The sequence below is a fragment of the Rattus rattus genome, chromosome 8, assembly GCF_011064425.1.
Source record: "Rattus rattus isolate New Zealand chromosome 8, Rrattus_CSIRO_v1, whole genome shotgun sequence".
Classification (NCBI taxonomy): Eukaryota; Metazoa; Chordata; class Mammalia; order Rodentia; family Muridae; genus Rattus; species Rattus rattus.
This window is the reverse complement of record NC_046161.1, coordinates 94,703,031-94,729,342: the sequence shown is the minus strand read 5'-3', so window position 1 is coordinate 94,729,342 and position 26,312 is coordinate 94,703,031. Positions and strand designations below refer to the sequence as shown.

Genomic DNA, 26,312 nt, shown 5'->3' with positions numbered 1-26,312 from the left:
GTCTTTACTCTTCTCCTAGACAGAGTAATTCTGTGAATTTGGGATGTGTTTTTCGACTGTGATCTTGAACCCCAGGCTCCTCTCCTCACTGGTCCTCTAAGCTTCTATTTTTGCCTTTGTCTAGTAAGGCTCTATTTTAGTTGACCTGTTTACCTGCTGTCTTGGTGGCTTAGGACAACAGGGAGTCATGTGCTCTGTTGTCCTGTGATTGAGGAAGAGGTCAGCAGGACAGCTCTTCCCATCCCTCAAGGTGTCTGCTGGGGTTGAGACACCCACAGTGGCTTCTTCAGCTCACGTGTGAGCTGCCACAATCATGAATTTGTGTCCTGTTCTCTGAGACCTCTTCCTATAGCTGGCTTGGAGGCCCTTGCATTGTGGAGGTCTTTTTGCTACAGCAGGACTTCTGATGAGCCACTTTATTTCCCTTATAGAGTGAGCACAAATTGATCAGATCTCTGACCCCTTAGCTTTGGAGTTTCTGAGTATCATGTATATCGTACTCTACTGGTCAAAGAAATCACAAGAGAAGACCCAATGAGCCTTGATTCTTGGCAAGGTCACATTGAGAAAGACCATGCAGGATGGTGATAATTGTTGCAGCTGCCTTTGGAAATGTGATCTATCCTAAGATCAGAATAGACCTGACCTCAGAAAGTCACTGGCATGACTAATTAGATAATGTATGTCAAGCTCTCTACACTGTACCCGACAGGGACAAGCAGTCAACAAATGACATCTACTATAATTTATTATGCAAAACTATAACCACCAACTCTGGAACCCTGGGTTGGCACCGTCCGCCATCTGGTCACCTCACTTTAACTCCATGCTTCTAACTGTTGGGACAAATGGAAAAAGGAACTCACATGCCAACCAGGAGACTTCAGAGCAATGGCATTCCACCTATGCTTATGACTAGCCTAAGATGGGCTAGCTCTGTCCCTGGTGGGTTCTAATAGATCAAAGTTCCCACTACTGTGCCTTAACAGCCAAGATGAGGAGCACAGACTGAGAATAGCAGGGAAGAAGAAGGGGGAGGGGGGAGAGGAGGAGGAAGGTGGGGGGGGGGATGAGATAGTTTATCCAGCTATCCCGAGTCAGAACAACCTATGCATACATGGTTACGTGGTACCCATTACTCTTGTAAGGCAGACAGCGTTGCTAGCCAGACTTAAAGCTCTCCTTGCCACCAGGATACTGTTTGTGTTGGAAGCCGGGCACCATTAGGCCTACTGAACTCTGTATTTAGTGGAACTCAAGCCCAGCATTTACCAAAAGTAATTATTATCTTGCTTTCTGGAGGATTTGACAATTCAAGAAAGTCTCTTTCAGTCCTCAGAGAGCCTCTATGGTCACCAGGGTGTTACTGGTGCTGTCTTCTCCATGTCCCTAGGTTCTCCAGAAGCTGCAACAGGAGCCTGGTCATAGTTGCTCAGGCTCAAATATCTCTGAAGAACCAAGCATCTCTTTCTAGAGCATCGGGAGCTTGGCTCAGCATAGTGGTGCAAGCCTTTCAATCCAGCACTCAGGAGGCAGCAGAGGCAAGGGGTTCGCTGTGAGTTCAAGGTCATACTGGTTTACATAGTGAATTCCAGGACAACTAGGGTTACACAGTGATGCTTCTCCTTGGGGTGGTGGTGGGGGAGTAAAGAATGAAAGTCAGGAGGTTAGATGAAGATGCTAAACAGGGACTCTTAAGGGTAGGATAAAGGTCCACAGGATCTCTGATAAGGGGTCTTGTCAGTGTACCCCTCGACAATATCCTGAGTCATCAAGGAAACCCCGAAGGCCACATGGGGAGCCCCCCCCCTAGATCATGGAACAAAAACTATAGGCGGGCAGCCCGAGCATCTTCCAATGATGTGTTTCTGTAAATAGTAGCTATTACAGATCCGGTGTCAACAACTCACAGAGGGGACGTACTTCAGAAGTCTGTTCAAATCAAAAATGTATTTCCTGTATAAAACAAAAGAGAGAAAACTCAAGGCCATGGGAACAAATCCTCAAAGTCTGGGCCATTTCTGCACACCCACTGCTGCAAAGGGCTCGCAGATCCCACAAGCTAAATAGCAACTGAGGCCAGAGGCCGCTTGGGCTTAGCTCATAGTATCTGGCACTGCTTCCTAAAAGGCGCTAGACCGGGCATCTAACTGGGAGTTCATGCATCATCCTGTGGAGTAAAGAATACCCGTGGGCGGGTTGGGGATTGGCTCAGTGGTAGAGGGCTTGCCTAGCAAGCGCAAGGCCCTGGGTTTGGTCCCCAGCTCCGGAAAAAAAAAAAAAAAAAGAATACCCATGGGCTGGGGAGAGAGCTCAGTCAGTGAAGGGCTTGCCCTGAATTCCATCTCCTGAACCTGCAGAGAGAGGGGTGGGGGAGGGGCGTGGAAGTTGGGCGTGGAGGTGTGCCCTTGTAATCACAGCATTGGTGAGGGCCATCCCAGCCTACTGGGTGAGTTCTAGGCCAGAGGGAGACCCTGCCTCAAAAAAGAAATGCATACTAAGGAATAATGTCTGAGGTTGTCCTCTGATTTACACACACACACACACTCACACACACGCACGCACACTCACAAGATTTAGCTAATATGATGACTTTGCTTAACAGTACCACCAACAAGGATCTTCTATTCTGGCTACAGCAGTCAGAAGTCTATTTTTAAAAGCACGCCCTGGAGGATGGGGTACAGGAATTTAATTCATCAAGATTTGATTGAATCCAACATAGAAAAAAAAGATGTTTGTTTCTATGTGTTTCATAGCCCGTGTAGCACATGCCCTTAATCCCAGCACTTGGGAGACCAAGGCTGGCAGATCTCTGTGAGTTCGAGGCCAGCCTGGTCTATATAGTGAGTTCCAGGACAGCAAAAGCTATAGTGTGAAACTCTATCTTAAAAAAAAAAAAGGTAGGTCCTGCGGCTGCAGAGATGGCCCAGCATTTAAGAGTGCATGCTACCCTTGCAGAAGGCCACATCCAGTTACTGAAACCCATGTCATGTGACTTCCTCCAGCTCCAGGGGTTCATCTGGCCTCCACAGGCACCCACACGCATGTGTACACACTCTCATTCAGAAACCCACGAATTCACGAAATTAAAAATCATACGACTTTGGCTGAAGAGAGGACTGAGCAGTTAAGTGCGCTCACTGCTCTTACAGAGGACCCAGATTCTGTTCCCAACACCCACACGGCAGCTCACGATGTCTGTGAGTTCAGTTCCAGGGGATCCAATGCCTCTTCTGACCTCTGTGGGCTTCTACCCACATGTGATGGACATACACTTAGGCATACACATACACATAAAATAAGTAATTAAAAAATAAGAAAAAAATCTCTTCAAAGCCAGGTACTAAATCACAGGCTCACTATACATGGAACTATTAAATATGGGCACACGGATGCTTAGTTTCTGACTAGCCTGTGCTAGCTTTCAGGGCACAGTACACAGAAAGACAAGAAACAGGTTCTCAGTCTGACAGGAAGAGGGAGCATCAGGAAAATAAGAGGTAACTATGTAGCAGGTGCCTTCATCCAGGTGACACATATGTACCAAACACTTGGCCTGCACAGGCCCTTTCCTGACACTGAGGGTACACAGACCAGTTTTCTTCTAAGTCCCACCATTTTGTGAGAAAGGCACACCCCTGTGGTAAGTTCAAGGGCATGCATGTGCTTGGGGAGCCATGGAAGCACAGGGGAGCTCCTAACCCAACTCAGTCACAGTCGGGACTGAGGGCCATCGAGAAAGGCTTCCTAGGGAAGTGACCCCGAACTTGAACTTGGGGGTGAGTAGGAATGAACCAAGTCAGAATACTGGAGAGACAGAGAGGGATGGTCCAGGTATAAGAAACAATATGCAGCTTTACATAGTGGTGTGCACCTTCAACCCCAGCAACTTGGCAGGGAGATGAGTCTCTGTGAGTTCAAGGCCAGCCTGGTCTACATAGTAAGTGGCCAGAGCGATACAGTGAGATCCGGTCTCAAATAAAAAGAGAAGGAGGAAGAAGAGTAAGAGAAGGAGTGGGGAGGAAGATGGGGAAAGAGGGGGAGGCAGGGGAAGAGGAGAAGGAGGGAGAAGGAGGGGGAGGAAGAAGAGGAAGAGGAAGAGGAAGAAGGGGGAGGGGAGGAGGGGAAGGAAGAGGAGAAGGAGGGATGGGGAGGAAGAAGAGGAAGAGGAGGAAAAATAAGCATTATGAACCTCATAAGCTTCCAAGACCAGAAATGTCAACACTAATGTAGAGTAGGAGATGAAATGAAAAACAGAGCCAGTCATGGGAACCATTCTAGGGTCCCTGGGTGCCATGGTGTGGATTAGCAGAGGAGATAGAAACCCAGATGTGTACTGTAGCCAAGGCACTATAGGAGCTGTGTGGAAAATGTAGAAGGCAGAAACTAAAAGCAGGGCAATGCACAAAGAGGCCACCGAGCTGACCTCAGGTGATAAATGTCCGATCCCAGGCCACAGTGTTGGGAGGAGAAAAGGTAGCTTGAATGAGAAACCCTCACAGGAGATGTAAAAGCTGAGACTCGGAATCCAGACATGGCCGTGATGACTGAAAGGGAGCTCCAGGATGCATCTTCTCCCCGCTTCTCCAGCTGAGGTAGACATCTGTGCTGGAGGCACCAGTGCAAGAGGCACGATCTGAAAGCCTGAGGGAGGTAGCCATCAGCTCCACAGACCCGGGATCCCTGCTAGAGGATCTCCAGCTCCCTGTGAGGCAGCTGAAACTCACCAAGGAGCAACAGGACAGGACCTGCCAAAGATGTATTATTAAACATCCGTAAAGCAGAGTGTTGCCTTCTTATTCTTCCCCCAGGCCACTAAGACTTACATCTGTCATTCTACAGAGTCGACATCACCAAAAAAAAAAAAAAAAAAAGGCAGAAAGATCGGTCACACATTTCCTATCTGGAGAGCCCACGCTGATGCGCTTTCCCTCTTTTATAGAAACGAGGCCTGGAAAACACCTTGCACGATGCCAAGCACTGGCATGACATGGAACTGCAGAACCTGGGTGCCGTGGTGGGCAGGCTGGAGGCAGAGCTGGCAGAGATCCACTCAGAGACAGAGCAGCAACAGCAGGAGCGGGCACACCTGCTGGCGTGCAAGGGCCAGCTACAGAAGGATGTGGCATCCTACCACGCCCTGCTGGACAGAGAGGAGAGCAAGTATGAACAAGTGGTGTGCTTTGGTCCCTCCGAATCTTCGAGAAAGATGCACGTGGGGCATGGGGGTGGGGCTGAATGGGGAGAGAGAGAGAGCACTCGCTCGCCCAGGAGTCACAAAGCCCGGGCTTTCACCCCCAGCACTGCATGAAACTGCCCGTGATGACGCTAGCTATCACAATACATGTAAGTTTGTCCATCACCTGTATTGTACACACAGAGATCGGAAGAAGGAATTGATTAGATAGCTGTTAGCTACCGCGTGGGTGCTGGAATTGGACCTAGGTCCTCAGGAAAGCCACCATTTATCTCTCCAGCCCTACTCTCGAATATTTTGAGGAGGCTTCCTGCCGACTTCCTCTTATCTGAGTGGCATATTAGCCTACAGGGATGCTGAGAAAACTTTAACTTGGACTCTATAGGATGACAAGCAAAGTGTCAGGAGTGACAGAGGAGTTGGCCACTGTCCCTTTTGTGGAAAACTGACTTCATAAAATCATCCTCTGATTACTATTATATACCATGGCATGCGTGTATGTGTGTGTGAGCATTTACACATGTGTGCTCACACACACACACACACACACACACACACACACAAATACTAATAAACAAAAATAAAGTACAAAAGACAACGTAGGGATCACATAGTCCAATTTCTCACAACCCAAGAGAAAATGGTAAGTCCCATGTGGATAGGGGTTGGGGGGTTGCCCATGGTCACACATGGAGGTTGAAGCAACTCTGGGACTAGAGCCCAGGCTTCCTGGCCCTCTTTCAAAGAGCATAGCATCCCTTTGTTTGGACGAACAACCACAGAGCCACCTGCAAGCCCCTCCTTTCAAGTGGAAAAACCACCATCGCTCTCCCCCAACTGTCTTTTTGTGCAGTGGCTTTCTATGGAATTATGAAAGCCAGATGTTCCTAACAAAACTAAATCCTTCAGATTCCTCCACACATATTAATAAATATATAAAGTCGTCTAAAATAAACATGGAGGAGTTCGGGGGTAAAATGTAGTTAAAGAGCATAAGCGCCCACTGAGTGAGCTGTTCTGCACATGTCCAGCCCTCAGCCCGGCTGCTCTCAATCCCTCCTGTGTCCACCAGAACAGCACACATCCCAGTTACTGACAGGACTTCACGTCCCAGAGTTCTGGAAGTCATCTGTCCAAAATCCATCAAACCACAAGACAGGGGTTCGAACCTTGGTACTGTCTTATTCCAAAGACCAAACTCTTTCTCCTAACATGGCTTCCTTTCCCACACTCCTACTGTGGTGTCTTCACCGATGTTCTGTTTCTGTCACTTCTGACTCACCTGCGTTTCTTTTCAGCTAATGGGAAAAACAAAAACGACTTCCTCTTTTCACAAAGAAATTCTACCTTCCTCAGCAGCCCACCGGTGATGATGTTTGAAGACCTTCAGTTGCTGCTGGAGTCCCTTAGCTGACTCAGAGGGAGCTGGAAGGCTTCCCGGGAGTGGCGAGGGCCCTTCTGCCCTCATTTACGTAGTCTGTAGCTTCAACAGCCAAGGCCTCTCTGAATAAATACTTTGCGTGCGGCTCTCAGTCTGCCATTTTGTGGTTAACTCGCTGTTGGTGCAGAAACCCTGTGTTCTATCTGCAGATCCCAGGGCCTCTGGGGATTTGGGTTGGTATTTTAGGTGTATGTGTGTTTGTTTCGTGGATTCAAAAGATAGGACCCAGAGCCTCATACATGCTAAGCATATACTCTACACTACTCTCCTTACTGGGAGCCATTCTTAGATGCTTCTGGAAGGGATGTTGGACATGTTGAGTGAGTCCATCAGTCCCACCATTGCCTCAAGGTCAACCGTTCTGGTTTTATCAACACATAAGTGCTGTTCATTCAAAAGTTCTGCACTCGACAGGTTCCCTGGTCACATGCAAATGCCACAGGAGCGCTCATGCTTGCTTGCACACACACACACACACACACACACATCTCATTTGCCTGTGACATAGCACCTCTCCATTGGTCGCAACCCATGGGGGACTAATTAGATTGTGGTTGCTCACCCATTTGCAGCCTCAAAATTTCTTTTTGGAATCCTCATGCCAGCCCCCATGACAACCTTCTCAAGGCTTGAGCCAGCCAAATACATTCAGTGCAGCTGCTTCCCACACAGGCAAGACTCTCCTGCCTTCAGATTAAAACTGAAACCACCACCTGGGTCCTATCCCAGGCTCTCAGTGCTTCTAAAACCACACACCGTCGCCACCACCACACCACAAAAATAAACACTTCTGTTTCTGTTACCTGCCTGCTACACAGAATTAGACCATGATAAGCTCAGTCTTTGTCCCTTTGTCACTGTGAGCTGCTCACCCCAACAGAGGGATATGCCCAGTGTGGGAACATTTGAAGACCTTCATATGTAAAGTTCCAAAAAGACAAATAAACGTTGTCTATCTTTATTTAAAAGACAAACAGCCGGGTGGTTTTAAACACCTTTAATCACCTTTAATTAAATACCTCTAATCTCAGCCCTCAGAAGACAGAGGCAGGAGGATCTCTGTGAGTTCGGGGTCAGGCTGGTCTACAAAGAGAGTTTCGGAACAACCAGGGCTGTTACACAAAGGAATCCTGTCTCAATAACAAAACAAAAATCCCATCTCAAACCTTTTAGAAGAAGCGAGCTGTCCTGGTTGGGATTGTGTCAGGTAGATTTCCTTGCTGGCCTGCAGGACCAAAGAAAGTGAATCTTTGAGTCTCCCAGAAGACCAGCTACTTAGACTCTACACGGTATCTTTATATAATTCAATGTCTGAAGCACAGAAATAGAAAGACGCCACTTACGCTCCATTTCAGGCAAGCATCCACTTCCCCTCTAGCTGCACGCTAGGAACGGCTCCTAATTGAACCACCTGGGTGCAAAAGCCACTCAGGAAGACACTACAGCTGTCCCGGCTTTGTTGGAAGCTGTGAGTCGTGTGGTCGCCTTTTCTTTCTTATTATCATTAATTATTGTTTCCAAGCCAAGACTTCAGTTTCCAACCTCTACACAGCCTGGGGCCTGGAAGGTGAAGAGGACCCCACACGTTTTTTTTGCAGAATCTGGAAGTCCCTGGAAGGCTAGGAGAGTAGATGCGCGCGCACTCTCAAGAGTTTCTCCCAGAAGCACTCTGCGTGGGGCTGCACATTTTAGACTCTTCTGCCCTGCAAATCTCCGAGAGCAGGTGCCTCCAGTCAGAAAGTTAATCACCTTTTGGCAGGGGAAAATCGTGACTGACTGCTGCTTTCAGTTCCCAGCACAAACTCCTGCTGCTTCTAATGAGGCTTCATTAGCAGGTATGAAAAGGCCCCGCTGGCCCCTGGACTCTGCCAGCACCTTTTTAAAGTCAGGCTTCCTCTCACAACACCGTGGTACAATTAGCCGTTGGCAGTGGTTCCCTGACAGGTGGTGGGGGAGGCTGCTGCCGGTGGTGACAAGCATTTGTTCTGGAGTAAATGGGTAAAGGGCTTTGGCTGGATTCCTCCTAATCGCACTGATGCTCCTTCCACAGTGTGCAACTCAACTGCATGGATTCCAGGTTCCAGGTGTGCACACGCACGCACGCACACACACACACACACACCATAACACCCATAAGCTTTGGGACCCCATATCCTTTGATAACAATGCCCCTCAGTTTTACGACAAGGTCATTGGTAATGCTTTTAAGCATGGACTGATGCTCAAATGTTTTGACAGATTTGAGGGATACCCGTAAAAGGAGGATCCTTTCTCGTGGGTTGATCTTTGTGGGGCAAGGACTAAACAAAGCGCAGTGGTATTTTACAGTGTGCACGACCCCTTCCCTGAATTCACTTTTCCCCCCCAAAGGTATGAAGATAGATATTGGGGTCTGACTTCAGTTGCTTCTCCATAACAGGATTCTTTGAGAGCCATCCAGTAACACACTGGCCTTTGTTTAAATGCCCTACTCTCATTCTTCAACAAGCCCTTGGGTCACCTCACCGGTTTTTACTTAGTTACATCTATTGGTCTGCTGGGAGGAGCTTGTCAGGGTGCAGGTGGAATCAGAGGACAACTTCTGGGCGTTGGTTCTCTGCTTCCACCATGCTAATCCTAGGGATCAAACCCAGGTCATCAGTCTTGATGACAAGTGTCTGTCCCCATGAGCCAGCTTGCTGGCCCAATAGGTTGCCCCTCTGGGCAATATAGGATTTGGGCAAGTACAGCATCTCATCAATGGTTGCCACTGGCGAACAGAAATGTAAGATGCCTGGCTTAATTTGTCAGATAACCAATTAAAAACAAAAGACAGGGTCTTTCCTTGTATCCCTGGCTAACCTAGAACTCGTTATGTAGACCAGGCTGGCCTAGAGCTTGCAGAGAGCCACTCGCCTCTGCCTTCAGAGTGCTGGGATTACAGGCGTGTTTTTGTCGTTGTTGCTACTGTTGGTTTGATTTGGTTCTGGTTTTTGACACGAGGTTTCATGGAGCCCAGACTGACCTCAAGCTTGCTATGTAGCTGAGGGGAGCCTTGAACTCCTCCCTCTCTCTACCCGCTAAGTAGTAGAATTATAAGCATACATCACCACACCCAGTTTGCACAAGATAGTCTTTTTTTGTGGGGTGGGGTGGTTCCAGAACAAGATGGTGGATTAACAAGACAGCTCAGCTGATAAGTGCACCTAGAAGACCCTAGTTTGAGTCCATGTCAGATGGCTCTAATATAGCGGTTCTCACCCTTCCTCATGCTGCAGCCCTTTAATACAGTTCCTCATATTCTGGTGACCTCCAACCACAAAATTACTTTTGTTGCTACCTCATAACTATAATTTTGCTACTGTTTTGCACTGTAATGTAAATGTCTGTGTTTTCTGGTGGTCTCAGGTGACTCCTGTGTAAAGGGTCCTTAGACCCTCCCAAAGGGTCACAAGAACCACTGCCTACTAACTCCACCTCCATGAGCATCGATGCCTCTGCCCTCCATGGGCACAACGTATCTGACAGCCCCAAGACTGTGAGACGGAAGTACTTCATGGTCCCCACAAGGTTATCTTACCTCAAGTGGCACATGAGAGGTTGGCTGGGATGTATAACTCGGATATTCTAACACAGGGATTAGGGAAGGGGCCACTCAGACTATGTATTTGCCATCAAATAAGCAAACCCAGGGATAAACCTCCTGGGGAGTGAGCAATAAAGCTATGTTCAGAGCCGGAGGGAGAGGCTTAATTAGATCATATAGGCTGGTTATTTTGAACAAAAGGTTAAGCAGGATCCCAGCATAGACAGATCTGTGCAGTCAACAGAAAATGCAATTTTCCCTCTCATGCTCCAGAGGAAACATTCTTCTCTCCTCTTCCTATGATTGGACAGTAACTCACACTATGGGGAGTCAGGCTTTTTGAGTAATTCTCCATCCCACACAAAAGCCATGTTGCATATTAGGAGAGCCAGCTTTGCAAGGTGGAGAGGTAGCAAGGTGTGGGGGGGGGGTATGTGTGTGGTTCATGTATGTTTGTGTGTGTATATGTGGTATGTGTGTGGTTCATGTATGTTCATGTGGTGTGTGGTGTGTATATGTGTATGTGGTATGTGTGTATGTGTGGTGTATCTGTGGTGTGTGTACATGTATGTGTGTGCATATGTGCATATGTAAACACACGCATGCCTGTGTGTAAATGTATGGTGTGTATGGTATGGTGTGTGTGGTATAGGTATATGTGTGGCGTGGGTGTGTACATGTATGTGTGTGCATAGGTGAATGTGTGTGTACATGTGTGCCTATGTGTGTGCTGTGGTGTGTGTGTATGTGTGGTATATGTGTACTGTGTGATGTGTATATGTGTGGTGTGTGTGTACATGTAGGTGTGTGCATGTATGTATGTGCATATGTGCATGTGTGTGGTGTGTGTGCATGTATGTGTGTGCATATGTGCATGTGTGTGGTGTGTGCATGTATGTGTGTGCATATGTGCATGTGTGTATACATGTGTGCTTGTATGTGTGCTGTGGTATATGTGTATGTGTGGTATATGTGTATGTGTGTGATGTGTATGTGTGTGTATGTGTATGGTATGTGTATGTATGGTGTGTATGTGTGCTTGCATGTGTCAGTGCATATATGTGTGTTCCTACAGCTAAAGTTCTCACTGACACCCCAAACAAGAAAAAAAATGTCTATTTTGTAAACTTGACAAGACAATGAAGAAAAAGGTTTTGAACTTACAACACTTAGTGACGCTTTGGTGCTTTGAGAAGAAACAAAACAAAGGGTGCAGGAAATCATAATCTCATGGAGAGTCGAGCTCCCTGTCGTTTAGTTTCTGGTGAGCCAGAGTAGACAAGATAAGCATCTGGGGTACCAAGTGGTCCTGGGGAAGCATTGCAGTGGACTTACATAGTTGGGGGAAATACGGGCTAAAAGCCACCATGCCCCATAGCAGCTCCTCCCTATGGGATTAAATCATCTTCCTCCATAAAGATTTACACATTCCGGATGCATAGCAATGTGTGTTAGGGACCAGCAATACAGTATGTGCAGAATGCTAACTCACCTGTACATAATCCAGCCTGGCCCTACAGAAACAGAGTGTAAGCAACATGGCTGATTTTAAATCCTCTAAAGCTGGGCAGTGGGATGAGCAGGTGAAATTAATTTTAGTCATTTTTAATGATTCCCATATATTTAAACTCTTATCGTTCATGGGGTAATCGATATTTTAATTATTAATGGGTATTTTGCATTATTTCTTTGGTACCAAGTCTTCAAATCTCGCTTACATATTACCCTTACAGCCTATCTCAATTTGAGTACTGGATCCTCCCTAGAATTACTCAATCCGTGCATATTTATATATTTAGATCCCATGAGACTTTTCTTGGAAAAAAATGTATACGTCCAAGTTGTTTCAGGAATATTTCAAAGCTTAACTCAGAATCCCAAACTCGTTTTCTTTTCTCTCTTCACCTCTATATTGACGTAAATGCTGGCTACAGAGATGGTTCTGCAGTTCCAATGGCTGCTCTTCCAGAGGACTCAAGTTCAGAATGCAGCACCTTGTCAGACAGCTTACAACCATTTGTAACTTCAGCTTCAGGAAATCCAATGCCTCTGGCCTCCTGGGGGCCCCTGATCTCACATGTACATATCCACATTCGAGTATACACACCTACACATAATTTAAAACAATAAAAATAAACCTTTAAAAATTAAAACGAGATTGCATAATGGCTTCACCTGTTTTAACAGAGTTCATTTGACTTTGAAACAAAGGAATGTTCATTTCAAAGCCGCACTCCTCCAAGTAGGTAGAGCTTCAAAACCCACCCCACAGTGATACACTTCCTCCCAAAGGCCACGCCTCCTACTAGTACAGCATTCCATGGGCCAAACATATTCAAACCACTACATTCTACTCCCTGGTTTTCAAACACATGAGTCTATGGAGGCCATACCTAGCCACAGCATAATGCAAAATACATTTAGTCCAACTTCAAAGGTCCCCATAATCTGTCACCATCTCAACAGTGTTTAAAAGTCCAAAGTTCAAGGTCTCTTCTGAGATTCATGTAATCTCTTAACTGTAATCCCTGGAAGATCAAAATCAAAAAGCAGATCGTATATTTCCAACGTATCATGGCACAGGATGTTCATTACCATTCCAAAGTGTCAAAGTGAGGAGATACCGGACCAAAGCAAGACCAAAAACCAGCTAGACGAACTCCAAACTCCAAGTCTCCATGTCCGATGTCAAAGCACTCTTCAGACCTCCAACTCCTTTCAGCCTTGTGACTGGTGTTGGCAGATCTGGCATTCGGCAGCAACAAACTCTGTTCTCTTGGGCTGCTTCCACTCCCTGTGAGCCGTTTTTCTTGGCAGATATCCCATGGCTCTGACATCTCTAACATCTTGGGATGTGCAAGGCAAATTTGACTTTACAGATTCTTGTTGCAATGTTCTTATCCACACATGATCTTCTGGTTCCCCCAAAGGGCTTGGATCAATTCTCCAGCTCTGCCCTCTGTAGCACTCTAGGCTCTGGTTGGCTCCACTCCACTGCTGCTGCTGGTTTTGGTGATCATCCCACGGTATTGGTGCTGGCATCCCCAATATGCTGGGGTTTTCCACTGTAACTAGGCTTTACCGATAGCCTCTGATAGGCTCCCTTCATGACGCCAAGCCTCAACTCCTTTGCATGACCCCTTCAATCCTGGGCCATCAACTGCAACTAAGGCTGCATTTCTTTCACCAATGGCCTCTCACAGTGCCAAGTCTCAGATGCTCTCATGACCCCTTCATGCCTTCAAAACCAGTACCACCTGGTGATTCTTACACACTACCAAATACAGCTGCAGCACGAAGCACAACTTTGGCTACCTCTGGAACACAGCCTCTTCGGTTCTCAGAAAACAGTTCCCAGAAGATTTCACTTCAGTGATGCTGGTCTCCTCTTAATCACTGCTAATTTCTTAGCTCCAGCTGACCAGCATCGATTGTCCCAGTAGTCTCTTCTACTCTTGACTCTAAAGCCAAAGCTTCATGAAATAAAACCGTTTCTAGACAGAAGTCTACTAAGTCCTACCATGCATGCCCAACTTTTTTGACATTGAATTATGACATTGCCATCTACAGAGTTCATGCTTGGAAAAAAAAAAAAAAAAACTCGCAACTGAGTAACAAAAAAAAATTGCCAACACAAAAAAGGTCTCGGTGTTCTAAGTAAGCCGTCGATTGTGTGTTGGGCTTCGTTCAATGACCCTGTGCATCCTACCAGCCACAGGTTGGACGTGCCTTCCTACTGAGACACTAAAAGCCTTTGTGTAGGTTTAAATGAGATGTAGAGCGGTGGGAGAGCAAAGTATACTCCGAGGAACAGCAAGATGAGCTTCAGGACTCATTTTCGCCACTGAAAGAAGAGCGAATACCCCTGGACTATACCCCCGATAATTCGAACCCTAGTTAAGGCTCCTATAAACACCATAACCAGAAGCATCGTGGTGAGGAAAGGGTTTATTTCGGCTTAGACTTGTAGTCCATCATGATTGGATGTCAGGACAGGAACCCAAAGGCAGGAACTGATGTAGAGACCACAGAAGAACACTTAATACTGACTTGCTCCTCGTGACTTGCTCGGTTTGCTTTCTTAGACACTGCAGGACCACCTGCCCACAGTTGGCAACACCCACAGTGGGCGGGGCCCTGTTTCGTCAATCATCTATCAAGAATGCCCCACGATCCAATAGGACATTTTCTCACCTGAGGTTCCCTCTTCTCAGATGTCTATAGCTTGTATCAAATTGACAAAAAAAAAAAAAAAAAAACCCTTTTCCCTTAAAACGTGTTTTTTTTTTTTTAAAACACAAAATCCCCCAAAAAACAACACCCCGCCCCGGGGTTCCCCCCTTGGGTTTAACTTTTTTTAAAACAAAAAAAAACCAAAAAAAAAAAAAAGCTGGAAAATATGCAATCAAAAAAAAAAATAGACGAGGAGGAGAGGAGGAGGAAGAGGAAGAAAAAAAAAGTGCAGCAGTGAACAGAGAATTTAAAGTAGACTGATAACTAAGCATTGCGGCCCATGACTATAATCTCAGAACTTGAGAGGTAGGAGCAAGAGAGTCAGGAGTTAAAGGTCACTGTCCTAGTCGGGGTTCTATTGCCGTGAAGAGATACCGTGACCACAGCAACTCTTATAAAGGAAAGCATGTAATTGGGGCTGGCTTTCAGTTCAGAGGTTCAGCCCATTACCATCATGGCTGCAGGCAGGCAGATGTGGTGCTGGAGAGTGTCTGGGAGTTCCATGTCTGGATCTGAAGACAGCAGGAAGGCAGAGTGAGCCACAAGGCCTGACTTGAGCTTCTGAAACCTCAAAGCCCAGCCCCTAGTGATGCACTTCCTCCAAGGCCAAATAGTACCACTCCCTATTTGCCTAAGGGGGCCATTTTTATTCAAACCCCAACAGCTAGCTTAGGCTATATATTGAGTTCCTGGCTAACCTGGGATACATGAGGCTCTGCCTCCAAAAAATAACACAAAAAGTAATCTCACGTTATTATGAGTTCCCAGCCAGGGCACAAGCCCAAAGCTTATATAATTTTGGACACTAGTTGTTGTTACTCTGTTTCATTTTGTTTTGTATTAAGGGCCCACGAGATGGTTCAGCTGATAATGGAGCTTGCTGCCAAGATTAACAACCTGAGTTCGAGCCCTGGGATCTATGTGGTAAAAGGAGAAAAGTGAGTCCTACAAGCTGTCCTCTGACTTCCACAAGTGCATTGTGTCATGGCCCACCACCACCACCACCACCACCACAGACAAAGTAAATAAATAAATGTAATTTTTTAAAAAAGGAACACAAGCTATCTTGTTTTTAAGATATGTTTGACAGAAAGGAGACGTGGGACTTGAAGTCTCCATGCAAGTGAGGGTCTCTGAAGTGTTTGGAGCCTAGGTTGAAATATCCAAAGCCAACATGAGCCACCACGACCTCCTCCTCACCAGTCACAGTCATTAAAGATTATGGTTTGAACCAATCACAACCGTACTCCCTTAGCACCAATCACTGGGGTGTCTTTACCGGGGTTGGTGCTTCCAGTCTGGCCAAGATGGAAATGGTTTGTAGAGGCTTGTGGCTGTAAAAACTTGTCATATACACTATTTCCAACAGCGCTGGCTGGTACTGTACCTTCAGTAGCCAGAGCAATTCACTGTAATATTTTGCATAACTGCGTCAAGGCTTCTATGGAGTGTTCAGAAGAGTTGGTCCTAGCATAAGGTAATCTGCTATGTTAGACTGATAATCCTTTTGCTTAAGACAGGCCAGGCAGAGAGAGAGAGAGAATTCCATAGCTGCTAATTAGGGAGTCAGATAACTGGGTTCCCAGTTGTAGGAAGCTGCGAGGTCCCACGCCCCAAGGATGGCGCTGGTTTCCGCCTTCCGCTCCTTAAGAAAAACAAGTCCTTATTTGGCTGTTCCTGCTTGGCCTGGTCGCTTCCGCATAGTACAACCTATCCGCTGTCCCCACGTGGCTTGCTAGGATTGGCTAGTGCTAGCTATTTAAGTGTGGTGCAGGGATTTCCCGGGGTCAGAAGATTATATCAAGGTTCCTGAGTAAAACTGCTTGAAGAAGATCTTCACTGGTCGTGTCTTCCTTGCCGGTCGAGGTTGGGTGCGACACCCAGTGCCTTGGCTTATAGAAAAATGCATATCAGAAAGTATGCTTCTAGAATAAATTTGTAAATGTTTATAATATAGGACACATAGTTAACCCTAACCATGACTTAACAGTGTCCTTACAATGCACTACACCTGCCCATTACCCAGAGAGACGTAGTCCCCCAGGCTATCTCAGGAAGGGAGAGATTAAACATGAAATGTGTTGGGTGGGAATGGGCAATGCTAAGCCGTGTAATGCACTTTGTCCACCTCCCCTGCAGCTTCTCTGTAGCTCGTCTTTACCCCGTGGCCTAAGCTCTAACTTTTGTAGCAGACACACTGACTAAATCTTTTCATTCATTATGTGACCGCCCGCCAATTGTTTGAAGTTGTTTATTGTATCTTCAAATTAAAAGGCCCCTTAGCTCATCTGCGATCTACTTGTTAATAAATATTTAATTGAATTCCTGAGGATGAAAAGAGAACATACTCCTGCTGGGTTAGGACCCAGCCCACTCAAGAGTGCACCTTGGTACTTATGTCTGCAATGGCCTTATTTCTCAACCAAGTCTTGACTCAAGACTTAAATGTACATTTGAAATAATTCAATCACCTCCACCAGACCACTCTGATTTGCAGAATGTCCCTCTGCTCAGATTCCTCCGACACTGCTTTGGATTATATACAGCTGTGCACTTCTCTTTGGAATACCAGAAAATGGATCAGGAGACGCATGGTAACAGTACATCCCGCCGTGCTGATGTAAACTTTCATTATTTAGTTAGGGGCATGCGTGCCCAGTGTTTCTACTCCAGTTACTGATTCCCCTGTTGTTGTTGTTGTTGTTGTTGTTGTTTGGGTTTTTTGTTTTGTTTTGTTTTTCACACAGGTCCAAATGCAGGTCCTCATTTTTGGGCAGCAAATCCTTTGCTGACCAAGCTGTATCCCAACCCAGCCCTACACCTCCAGTCTTTGCCCACTGGGTCTAGCTTTAGCACATCGGTGATCCTCAGCTGAACTGATTATTTTTCTACAACAGTTAACACATGTTGATTTTCCAGTTTCACCTTTTCTATGACATTTTCCAGAGGGAGGAACATTCTTCTATAAGAAAGACTGTTCCTTTCTTCACTCCGTGTTAATGTGTGGATTTGGATCAGCAGAAGCCAGAAGACGGAAGAGAGTGTTATCATAGTATTTATTCCATCATCCTTCCCTGAAGCCCAGTCACTGAATGAGAATCTCACCAAGGGTCATTATGGTGTCAGGTGGCCCTAGAAGAGCTCCATCTTTGCTATTTCTGGAAATGAATATTCCTGTCAGCTACACAAGCCTAGAGGTAGTTACCAGTGCCCCAGTGTCCCTCCTCTGGGGACACTATTAACACCTCATGTGATCTTTTTCTACACCTGCATCTCTGCTTTTAGAAAACACGCCTGAGGTGCTCGTGGATGGGAGGAGCATTGTGTGCACAGTCTGCTTCTTAAACGGCTTCAGTGGGGAAGAGAAGGCAAATACAAAGTATGGGAATGCAAATGTGGTAAAAAAATATTCAGATTTGAGGAAATCCACATAAAAGTAGTAGGAGAATTCTTTGAACTATTCTTGGAATGCTTTCTGAAAGTCTGAACCTACTTCAAAATAAAAATGTTTTAAAAGCTCTACTCATGATAGAAATCTTGTTATACTGAAAAGTTAGTAAGAAAGAATCGGTATCTTAATCTCAGCATCCAGGGGCTGAGGAGACGGCTCAGTGTGCAAAGCACAAGAGAGAAGACCTCAGTTTTGGTCCCCATGCCCACATCGAAAGTCCAGCACGGTGGCACACATCTATAACTCAGGTTTGGGGAAAGAGGAGATTGCAGAGGCTGGGTGCATAACCATTCTCCCCAATCAGCAAACTCCCTATTTTATACGAGCCTCTGTGGCTCATGCAGAACTGTCTTCTGAACAGAACCAACACTCCTGCCAGTAACCCTTTACTCAAGCTCTATAAAATCATTGGTCTCCCAGGGTGAACTTTGGTTTGTCATTAGGACCTTTTGAGGAGGTGGGTAGACATTACTTAGCACCTACCCAAGGGAGAAAACCACCCTGGGAGACCGCTTAGGTAAAGAAATAGTAATATCGGAAGGTATTCAGGATCAATCTGTGGCCTACACAGATGCATGCACAGATGAGCGTGCACACTCGCGCACACACACACACACACACACACACACACACACACCACACACACCACACACACACACAAGACACACACACATGACACACACACACACACACACACACACACACACACACACACACACACACACACACACACACACACACGAAAAACAAATGAATAAATAAATCTCACCATCCAGAAATAACCTGTGAGCACATTTGGTGATCGTTTTCTCTGCTTCTGTCTACGTCCATGAGTGGATAAGAAGGAATACTGGAAAAGGATATCCATGCTGGGGTATAAGTGAGTGATTGAGTCCTAGGGTCAATACCCAGGAAGGAGGAAGGAAGGGAGGAGGAGGGAGGAGAGGGAGGATTAAGGAGGGACACACTTAAAAATAAAAATTAAGGCTGAGGGAAACCCAGGGATTAAGGAGGAGCTCTACCACTGAAAATCCCAACCCCAAAAATTAATTTTTTAAAAATAGAAAAGCTCTACCTATGACCAAGCTTGGGCTGAATATATTCCTTTTAAGCCAAAGTTTTATTTAACCCAAGGAGAAAAATAAAATTAAAATATTAAACTTTGATTTTCCTTTTTAACCTTGGAAAGTATACATCTGGACCCAGGATTTAAAAGAAAGCAATGAGCATGAGACCCTGACCCCAAAAACAAACAAACAAACAAACACCCAAGAATAAGTAAAATTGTTGCTAGCTTGGGTTATCATGTAATCCTTTAAGCACACATTTCAATTTTGTAGAATATCAATGGCCTCTTTACCAGAAAACATAATTGCCAGGCATGTAGCATATGCCTGTAACCTGAGAACTTCAAAAACAGGCAGGAGGGTGTTTAAAGCTAGCCCAGACTACATAGTAAAACCTTGACTTAAAAAAAATACAGTAAATGTCAGGTCCAAAGAAAACTTCATTCCCCCTAGCCTGTCAAGTGCCCGAGGACCTCCAGGCTCCCTTGGTATCACAAGTGCCTGTTACACATCTCAAAGTCCATGCTAGCATCCTAGCCCTTCCCACCTCCTCCCCCACCAGAAACTACCTGCAGCCCAGGGCTTCCCTCCCCCAGAGACTCATTCTCTTTATAACCCTGCTATTTCAGCTATGCTAGCTCTCTCAGTCTCCCCCTCTCTCACACACTGTCTCTCTGTCTGTCTCTGTCTGTTTCTCTCTGCCTCTCTCTGTCTCTTCCTCCCTCTCTCTCTTTTTGTCTTCCTCTTTCAGTCTCTACCCCCACACTCTCTCTCTGTTTCTCCTGTCTGCCTCTCTGTCTGTGTCTGTGTCTCTGTGTCTTTGTGTCTGTTTCTCCCCTCCCCCTCCCCCTCCCCTCCCTCTCCCCCTCTTCTCTCTCTCTCTCTCTCTCTCTCTCTCTCTCTCTCTCTCTCTCTCTCTCTCTCTCTCCTGGCCATGTTCAATCTATTGCTTTCTCTATCTGCTCTGGATTCTTCCAGATGCCTGTGTCTGGTCCCTCCCTCATATCTACAGTAAGAGCTTTCCCCTTAAGCATTTGTCAATCAAGGCCAGCCCAGCCTGGAATTCATGAGCCCCTGTCTCAAAACACAAACAAACAAACAAACAAACAAACAAACAACCAGAACAATAATATAGATCAGAGTGTGGTGGCCCACAAAGGTAATCCCAGCATGTGGGAAGTAGCGGCAGGAGGATCATCAGTGCAAGTTGCAGGCCAGCACTGTCTACATGAAGAACAATGCTATATAGTAGGATATGAGTTTGGGCGATTGTGGGTGGGCGTGTGTGTGTGTGACTGAGACAAGGTGTCTTTACATATCCCTGGCAGTCCTGGAACTCACAAAGTAGACCAGACTGGCTTGAAATTGCACAGAGTTCATTTGCCTCTGCCTCCTAAGTGCCAGGATTAAAGATATTTGCTACCACACCCAGTGTAAGATGCTATTTCAAACTGTTTCAAAGACAAAGCAAAATAAAAACAAAAGACAAAGAAAGAAAAAGAAAATCACTAAAATTAGCAAAAATCAAAACAAGCCAGTGACCGGAACCGGAACTGGAATCAGAACCAGAACCTGAACCAGAACCGGAACCGGAACCGGAACCAGAACCGGAACCAGAACCGGAACCAGAACCGGAACCGGAACCGCTGCAGCCACTAAGTAGGAATGCTTCCATCAGCATTTTAGAGATAGAACAAACAGAGGGTCATACATTTAAAAACCTTCTACTCATTTTGTAATATACCATGTTTCATAAAAGTGTGACTCGGAAGAAAGGCTTAGATCCCCGTGATAAGAAATGGTATAAAGCTTATGTACTAAGAGCTGTAAGTACACTGGTTAAATGCACCAGTGGCCAAGGAGATGGCTCAGACATCAACAGCACTGGATTGCTTTATTAGAAGACCCAAGTTAAAAATCTCAGCACCCAAACAACCTCTCAGAGACATCCACAACTCCAGTTCCAGAGGATCTGAAGCCCTCTTCTGGCCTCTGCAGCAAACAGGTATGATACACAAACATATATGTAGGTAAAACATTCAAACATATAAAATGAAAGTAAAATTTTATACATATAAATTAAAAATAAAATTGTATACATATAAATTAAAAATAAATAAACTAAATAATTACATCACGGATGTCCCCTTATATTTACTCGTGGATATTTTAACAAATAAATAATTTTATTTAAAATATAAGACAAGTGTTACTCTCTACCTAGAACTATACACACTGATAAAACTTTTAAATTGTTCTATTTTGCTTTTAAAAGTTTGACACATTGATTTTCATTTCTTCCACTTATTTAAAAGGCATCCCAGGCGGGTGAGATGTGACTCAGTTGGCAGAGTGCTTACCTAGCATACACAAAGTCTTGGGTTCAATCCCCAGCACCACATAAACTAGGCATGATGGTATATGTAATTTTAGCACTTGGGGATGTGGAAGCAGGAGTTCAAAGTAATTGGCCACTTAGAAAATTCAAGGCTAGCCTAGGACACATGAGACCAGTGTATATATGCTTGGATTCATACAATGTATTTTTAAAATAAGCCACATGGATCACAGATATATAACCCTATGACTGTCTTATGCTTGAGGAAATGACTCATGGGGTAAAGGGTCTTGCAGTTCAGGCCAGGCAACCTCAGAGGAACCCAGTTCAACCCTCAGAGCCCACAGAAGAATAAGAATTATCTTCAGTAAACTGTCCACTCATGAGTGTATGTGTGTGCAAGAGAGAGAGAGAGAGAGAGAGAGAGAGAGAGAGAGAGAGAGAGAGCGAGAGAGAGATACAAGAAAATTTCCAAGCTATGCCATACCTCCACTTGGAAGCTGGAGGCAGCTGCATAGTGAGTTCAAGGGCCATCCATGCTACAAGAGACTGTAAAACAAAAAGCAAACAAACAAAAAACCCAAACTGAGTTTAAATATATATGTATATGTGTCTATATTCTTTGTGGTTGGAGAGATGGATATATATACATACATATACATATATATGTATGTATATATATATATATTCTAATTGGTATTCTAAATACCAATATATATTCATACACAGTAAATAAATGTATCTTTTGTTTGTTTTTAATGTATTTTACTTTTTATGTATATGCATGTTTTGCCTGCACATACGTAGGTTCACCAGGTGCATGCCTGATGTCCATGGAGGTGAGAAGAAGGCATCAGATCCCCTGGGACTAGAGTCACCATGAGGGTGATGGGAAAAGAAGCCAGATCTTCTACAAGAGCAGCCAGTGCTCCTAACCATTGAGCCATCTCTCCAGCCCCACAAATAAAATGGTTATTTAATCCTTTAGCCCCAAAATAGTTCCTTTAATGGTGTCTATTTGAAATCTAGACTTACAGCATGTCCCAGCACTGAATATAATATCCTAATATTGCTATGCTCATAGTATTAGAAGGTTGGTGTTTTTCCTTGTCCAATGCTTACAGAGGTCACTGAGTTCCAATACACTCCACTGTCCCAGCCCTAGAAAGAATGAATCCTGGTAGCAGTGGCCCCTTTGACAACTCCCTGTCTTAAAGGGATTTTCTTGTTGGAACCCCCAGCACATGCAGTTTTCTTCAGTGAGTGTGTGTGCAAGATTTTTATAGACACCAACATTTTGTGGGTAGACAGTCAAGGGTGATCTTATAATAGCTCAAGCTTCTTGCTTTGCAAAGTGAGAGTTGGTAACGATTTCCCAAGAGGTTTCCCTCCACATTCACCGCTAACAGCAGTAAACTCTTCCTCTCGACGCAAAAACAGATGACTTTATGTTCTAATATGAGTTGCCATAGCAACCATCTATTCTGGGGTCACATTTTCCACAACCGCAACATAGTAATCCTTCAATTTCTTCATATGCTTAAAACATTCCACAGACTGTCTAAAGTTGATGAACTCCAACCTCTGTCAGTGGACTGTGCCTAAGGAAAAAATAGAGGAAGGAACGAAGGAGAAAGAGAGAGGAGAGGAGAGGGAGAGGAGAGGAGGAGAGGAGAGAGGGAGAGGAGAGGGGAGAGGAGAGAGAGAGAGAGAGAGAGAGAGAGAGAGAGAGAGAGAGAGAGAGAGAGAGAGAGAGAGAGACCTGAATGCTGACCTGACAGGCAAATATGCCCACTGGTGCAATCACATCACAAACATTATAGAAGTAACCAATTGCCTTGTGATCGGATTTAAGACCTGCTCCACAGAATTCAAGACTGCTACCTTAAATCTGGTCAAAAGCCCATGGCTTGGGAAGCCACCGGACCTAGGGAGAAGCCTATTACTGTTGTTTTGTTAAATGGGCATGTTATAAACTGCCTTCTAATCACATTTATATCCGTAGATTAGTGCTCCTTGGCCAGAGACACGTCTTTCCTCATTTCCTCAGTAGGCAGTGGTTATGCAAAGACTCCTAACTGGTCAAAGTGCTGAGACTAAGGGAGGAGCTGCTGTTGAGTCCGAAGAGGGACCTCTACATCCAAGTAAGGCTCAAAGGATGTTACAGGAGAGGAGGCAGAAAAAATGTAGGAGCCAGAGGGGTAAGAGTGGGGGATGAGGGAAATGGAGAGCGAGGAGAGGGAGAGGGGAAGCTGGAGGGGGAGGAGAGAGAGATAGAGAGAGGGAGAGAGAGCTACCCAGCACCAGATGTGGAGTCAGCTGCAGTACCAACACCTTGGCATTCATTATTAATCATTTCATGCGATACATGCATACCCCTTCCGCCTGGTTCTTTCATTTCAGGGCAACTTTTGTGTATGATATCTCTGAGTGGTTTTTTTGTACCATCTTTTAGAGCCTCTCCTTCAAGGCCATCGAGGAATTGTCTTCTCTATCCTTCATCTCTCTGATTCATTCTTTTTCTCCCTTTTCTTTGCACAACTGTAATCATGTCAAGACTTTCCACTAAAACTCGGCTTCCAGCCAAGTGCATTCAGCGTCTAACTGTATGATTTGTGGCATAGCTGACAGGGTTGATTTCCCTTCTCTCTGCAGTGCCCCTTTCAATCATTGTCTTGTCTTAACTTATTATGTCAAGTATCTTATTATATTGAATTAATATTCTAAATACAAAACACTTATGAAGGCTATGCTCCTGTTTGAGAATGCTAATTTCTTCTCTACTGCCAGCTTGGCATGCATTTTTCATTCTAATTAATCATTTACTGTGGACTTTAGTAACTAGTACTGTAAGACAGTGCTTGGGGCTCCGATAACACATAAAATGCCTTTGCTTAGTGTGTGTGTGTGTGTGTGTGTGTGTGTGTGTGTGTGTGTGTGTGTACAAGCATATATGTGCATTTGGATCTGTTGGAATACATTTCGTTACTACATTTTTTTGATTGGTTTTGTTTTTTGTTTTTGCTTTGGAGTTTTGTTGTTATTGTTTTGTTTTTCTTTTTTGTTTTGTTTTACTGTTTTTTGGTTGATTGGCTGGTTGATTATGAGGGTTTTTCTGTTTGTTTGTTTTTGAGACAAGGTTTCTCTGTGGAATAGCCTTGGCTGTCCTAGAACTTGCTTTGTAGACCAGGCTGGCCTCAAACTCCCAGAGATCTATCTGCCTCTGCCTCCCAAGGACTGTGTTTAAAATTGTGCACCACCACACGTGGACAACACATCATTTCTTACTATTTTACTAGGTTGAGGGACCAGGGAGGTTGTTCAGCAGATACAAGCACTTGCCTCACAAACCTGATGACCTGAGTGTAGTCCCTAGAACCCATGTAAAAAGCCAGACGCAGACTACATCTGTAACCCCAGCACTTCTTGGGTGAGATAGGAGGAGAATCTGCTGGAAGTTCACAGGCCAGCTAGCCTGGAGTACACATCAAGTTCAAAACCAAGAGAGGTAGAGCTGGAGGAGATGGCTTGGCAGTTAGGGCCACTGCCTGCTTTCCTCCTCTTACTCTCCTAGAGGAACATAGCCACAGAACAACTCCTAGAGACATACTACTATATTCATAGGTCAGCGCCATACTCAACCCTCATAAGAGAAGCATATTCTTGCCGTAGATGACAGTTAACACGGAGACCCACAACTGGACAGGGGGTAGAGAGTGAGAGACTTTGGAGCTCTCTGTCCTCCCCTCATGCCTCAGGGATCTTTGTGGAATCTAGGTGGAGGCAGAAAGATCATAAGAGCCAGAGGTGGTGGATGCCTCCAAGGAAACAGTGTCTTCCAGACAGCAAAACAGGGACTGCATGCGCGTGGGACCTGCACAGGTTCAAACCAAAGTCCAACCCTGAGAAGGAGGTGGGTACAACGTCCCACCCCAATCAAAGAAGTTATTTGCAATTGATACCTACTAGGAAAGGGAAAAATATCAGTCATCTCTAGTGTAGTACCACCGGGTATAACCATATATTCCAGGACACTCGAGCCCCTGTGCCCAGGAGTAGGGTGACCAACACAAAACAGGTACATGCTTTGGGGGAGGGGTTTTTTGTTTAGTTTTTGTTTTTGTTTTATTGTTTGTTTGTTTTGATTGTTTGATTTGGTTTTGTTTTTGAGGGAGAGGATATGCCGTTAAGTAGGTAAAAGGATCTGGGAGGTTTGGGGACAGAAAAGAATATACTCAAAATATACTGCATGAAAAAAAATTAATAATGAAAAACAAAAACAAGATTGTGCTTCAACAAGATGAAAGGAAAGAATCAAACTCCCAAAAATTGTTCTCTGATCTCTGCACACACATACACACACATATACACACACACACACTATATATATATATACATATATATATATATATAATTTAAAATTTAAAATTGGGATACTCCCAGATATTTTATTCTATAATAAAATGAGAGTGAGCTTTCTTGACATTTTTCCCCACATTATTTGGGGTCTGCCTGAATTCCCTTCAGGTTTCAGGTTAAAGTTGGTGTGTTGATACTAATCTATTTTTCTGTAGCCTGAGGATAGAATTGTTATGATTAAATTTATAGACTTCAGCTTTACAAATGGGAATTTAGGGAGTTTCTTGCAATAATAATTTTGTCTTTGTGAATTCAATTTTAATTACAAATAATATAACTACATGTTTTAGATTAGAAAAACAATCCATATATGAGTCTATTGGGGAAATACATATATGCCTATATTTTATATACATATATATGTGTGTGTGTATGTGTGTGTGTGTGTGTGTGTGTGCGCGCGCGCACATGTATTTATGAACCACTATCTAAAACGATATAGCCAATTGAACCAGCCATTGTCTCCATGGTAACATATAAGAAGACTCATTGCATGCTTCTGAAACCTCTTTATTGATTATGTACAAGGAAACTGCTAAACTTTTCCTAATAGCTCCCTGCATATAATCAATCCTGAAGGGATTGCACAACTCTGTTG

The 26,312-nt window shown here is 44.8% G+C and overlaps 1 protein-coding gene across 1 annotated transcript in view; it reads left to right on the top strand.

The window, feature by feature from the left end:
• The window catches only part of Bfsp2 (beaded filament structural protein 2), a 69,475-nt gene extending 48,859 nt beyond the window's left edge, over positions 1-20,616 (top strand). Inside the window, exons 6-10 of the mRNA XM_032911510.1 lie at positions 4,946-5,166; positions 15,285-15,377; positions 16,954-17,033; positions 17,725-17,837; positions 20,521-20,616. Of these exons, the coding sequence (XP_032767401.1) occupies positions 4,946-5,166; positions 15,285-15,377; positions 16,954-17,033; positions 17,725-17,837; positions 20,521-20,616 (603 nt within the window). The remainder of the gene's footprint in view (positions 1-4,945; positions 5,167-15,284; positions 15,378-16,953; positions 17,034-17,724; positions 17,838-20,520) is intronic.
• The last annotated feature ends 5,696 nt before the right edge of the window (positions 20,617-26,312 follow it).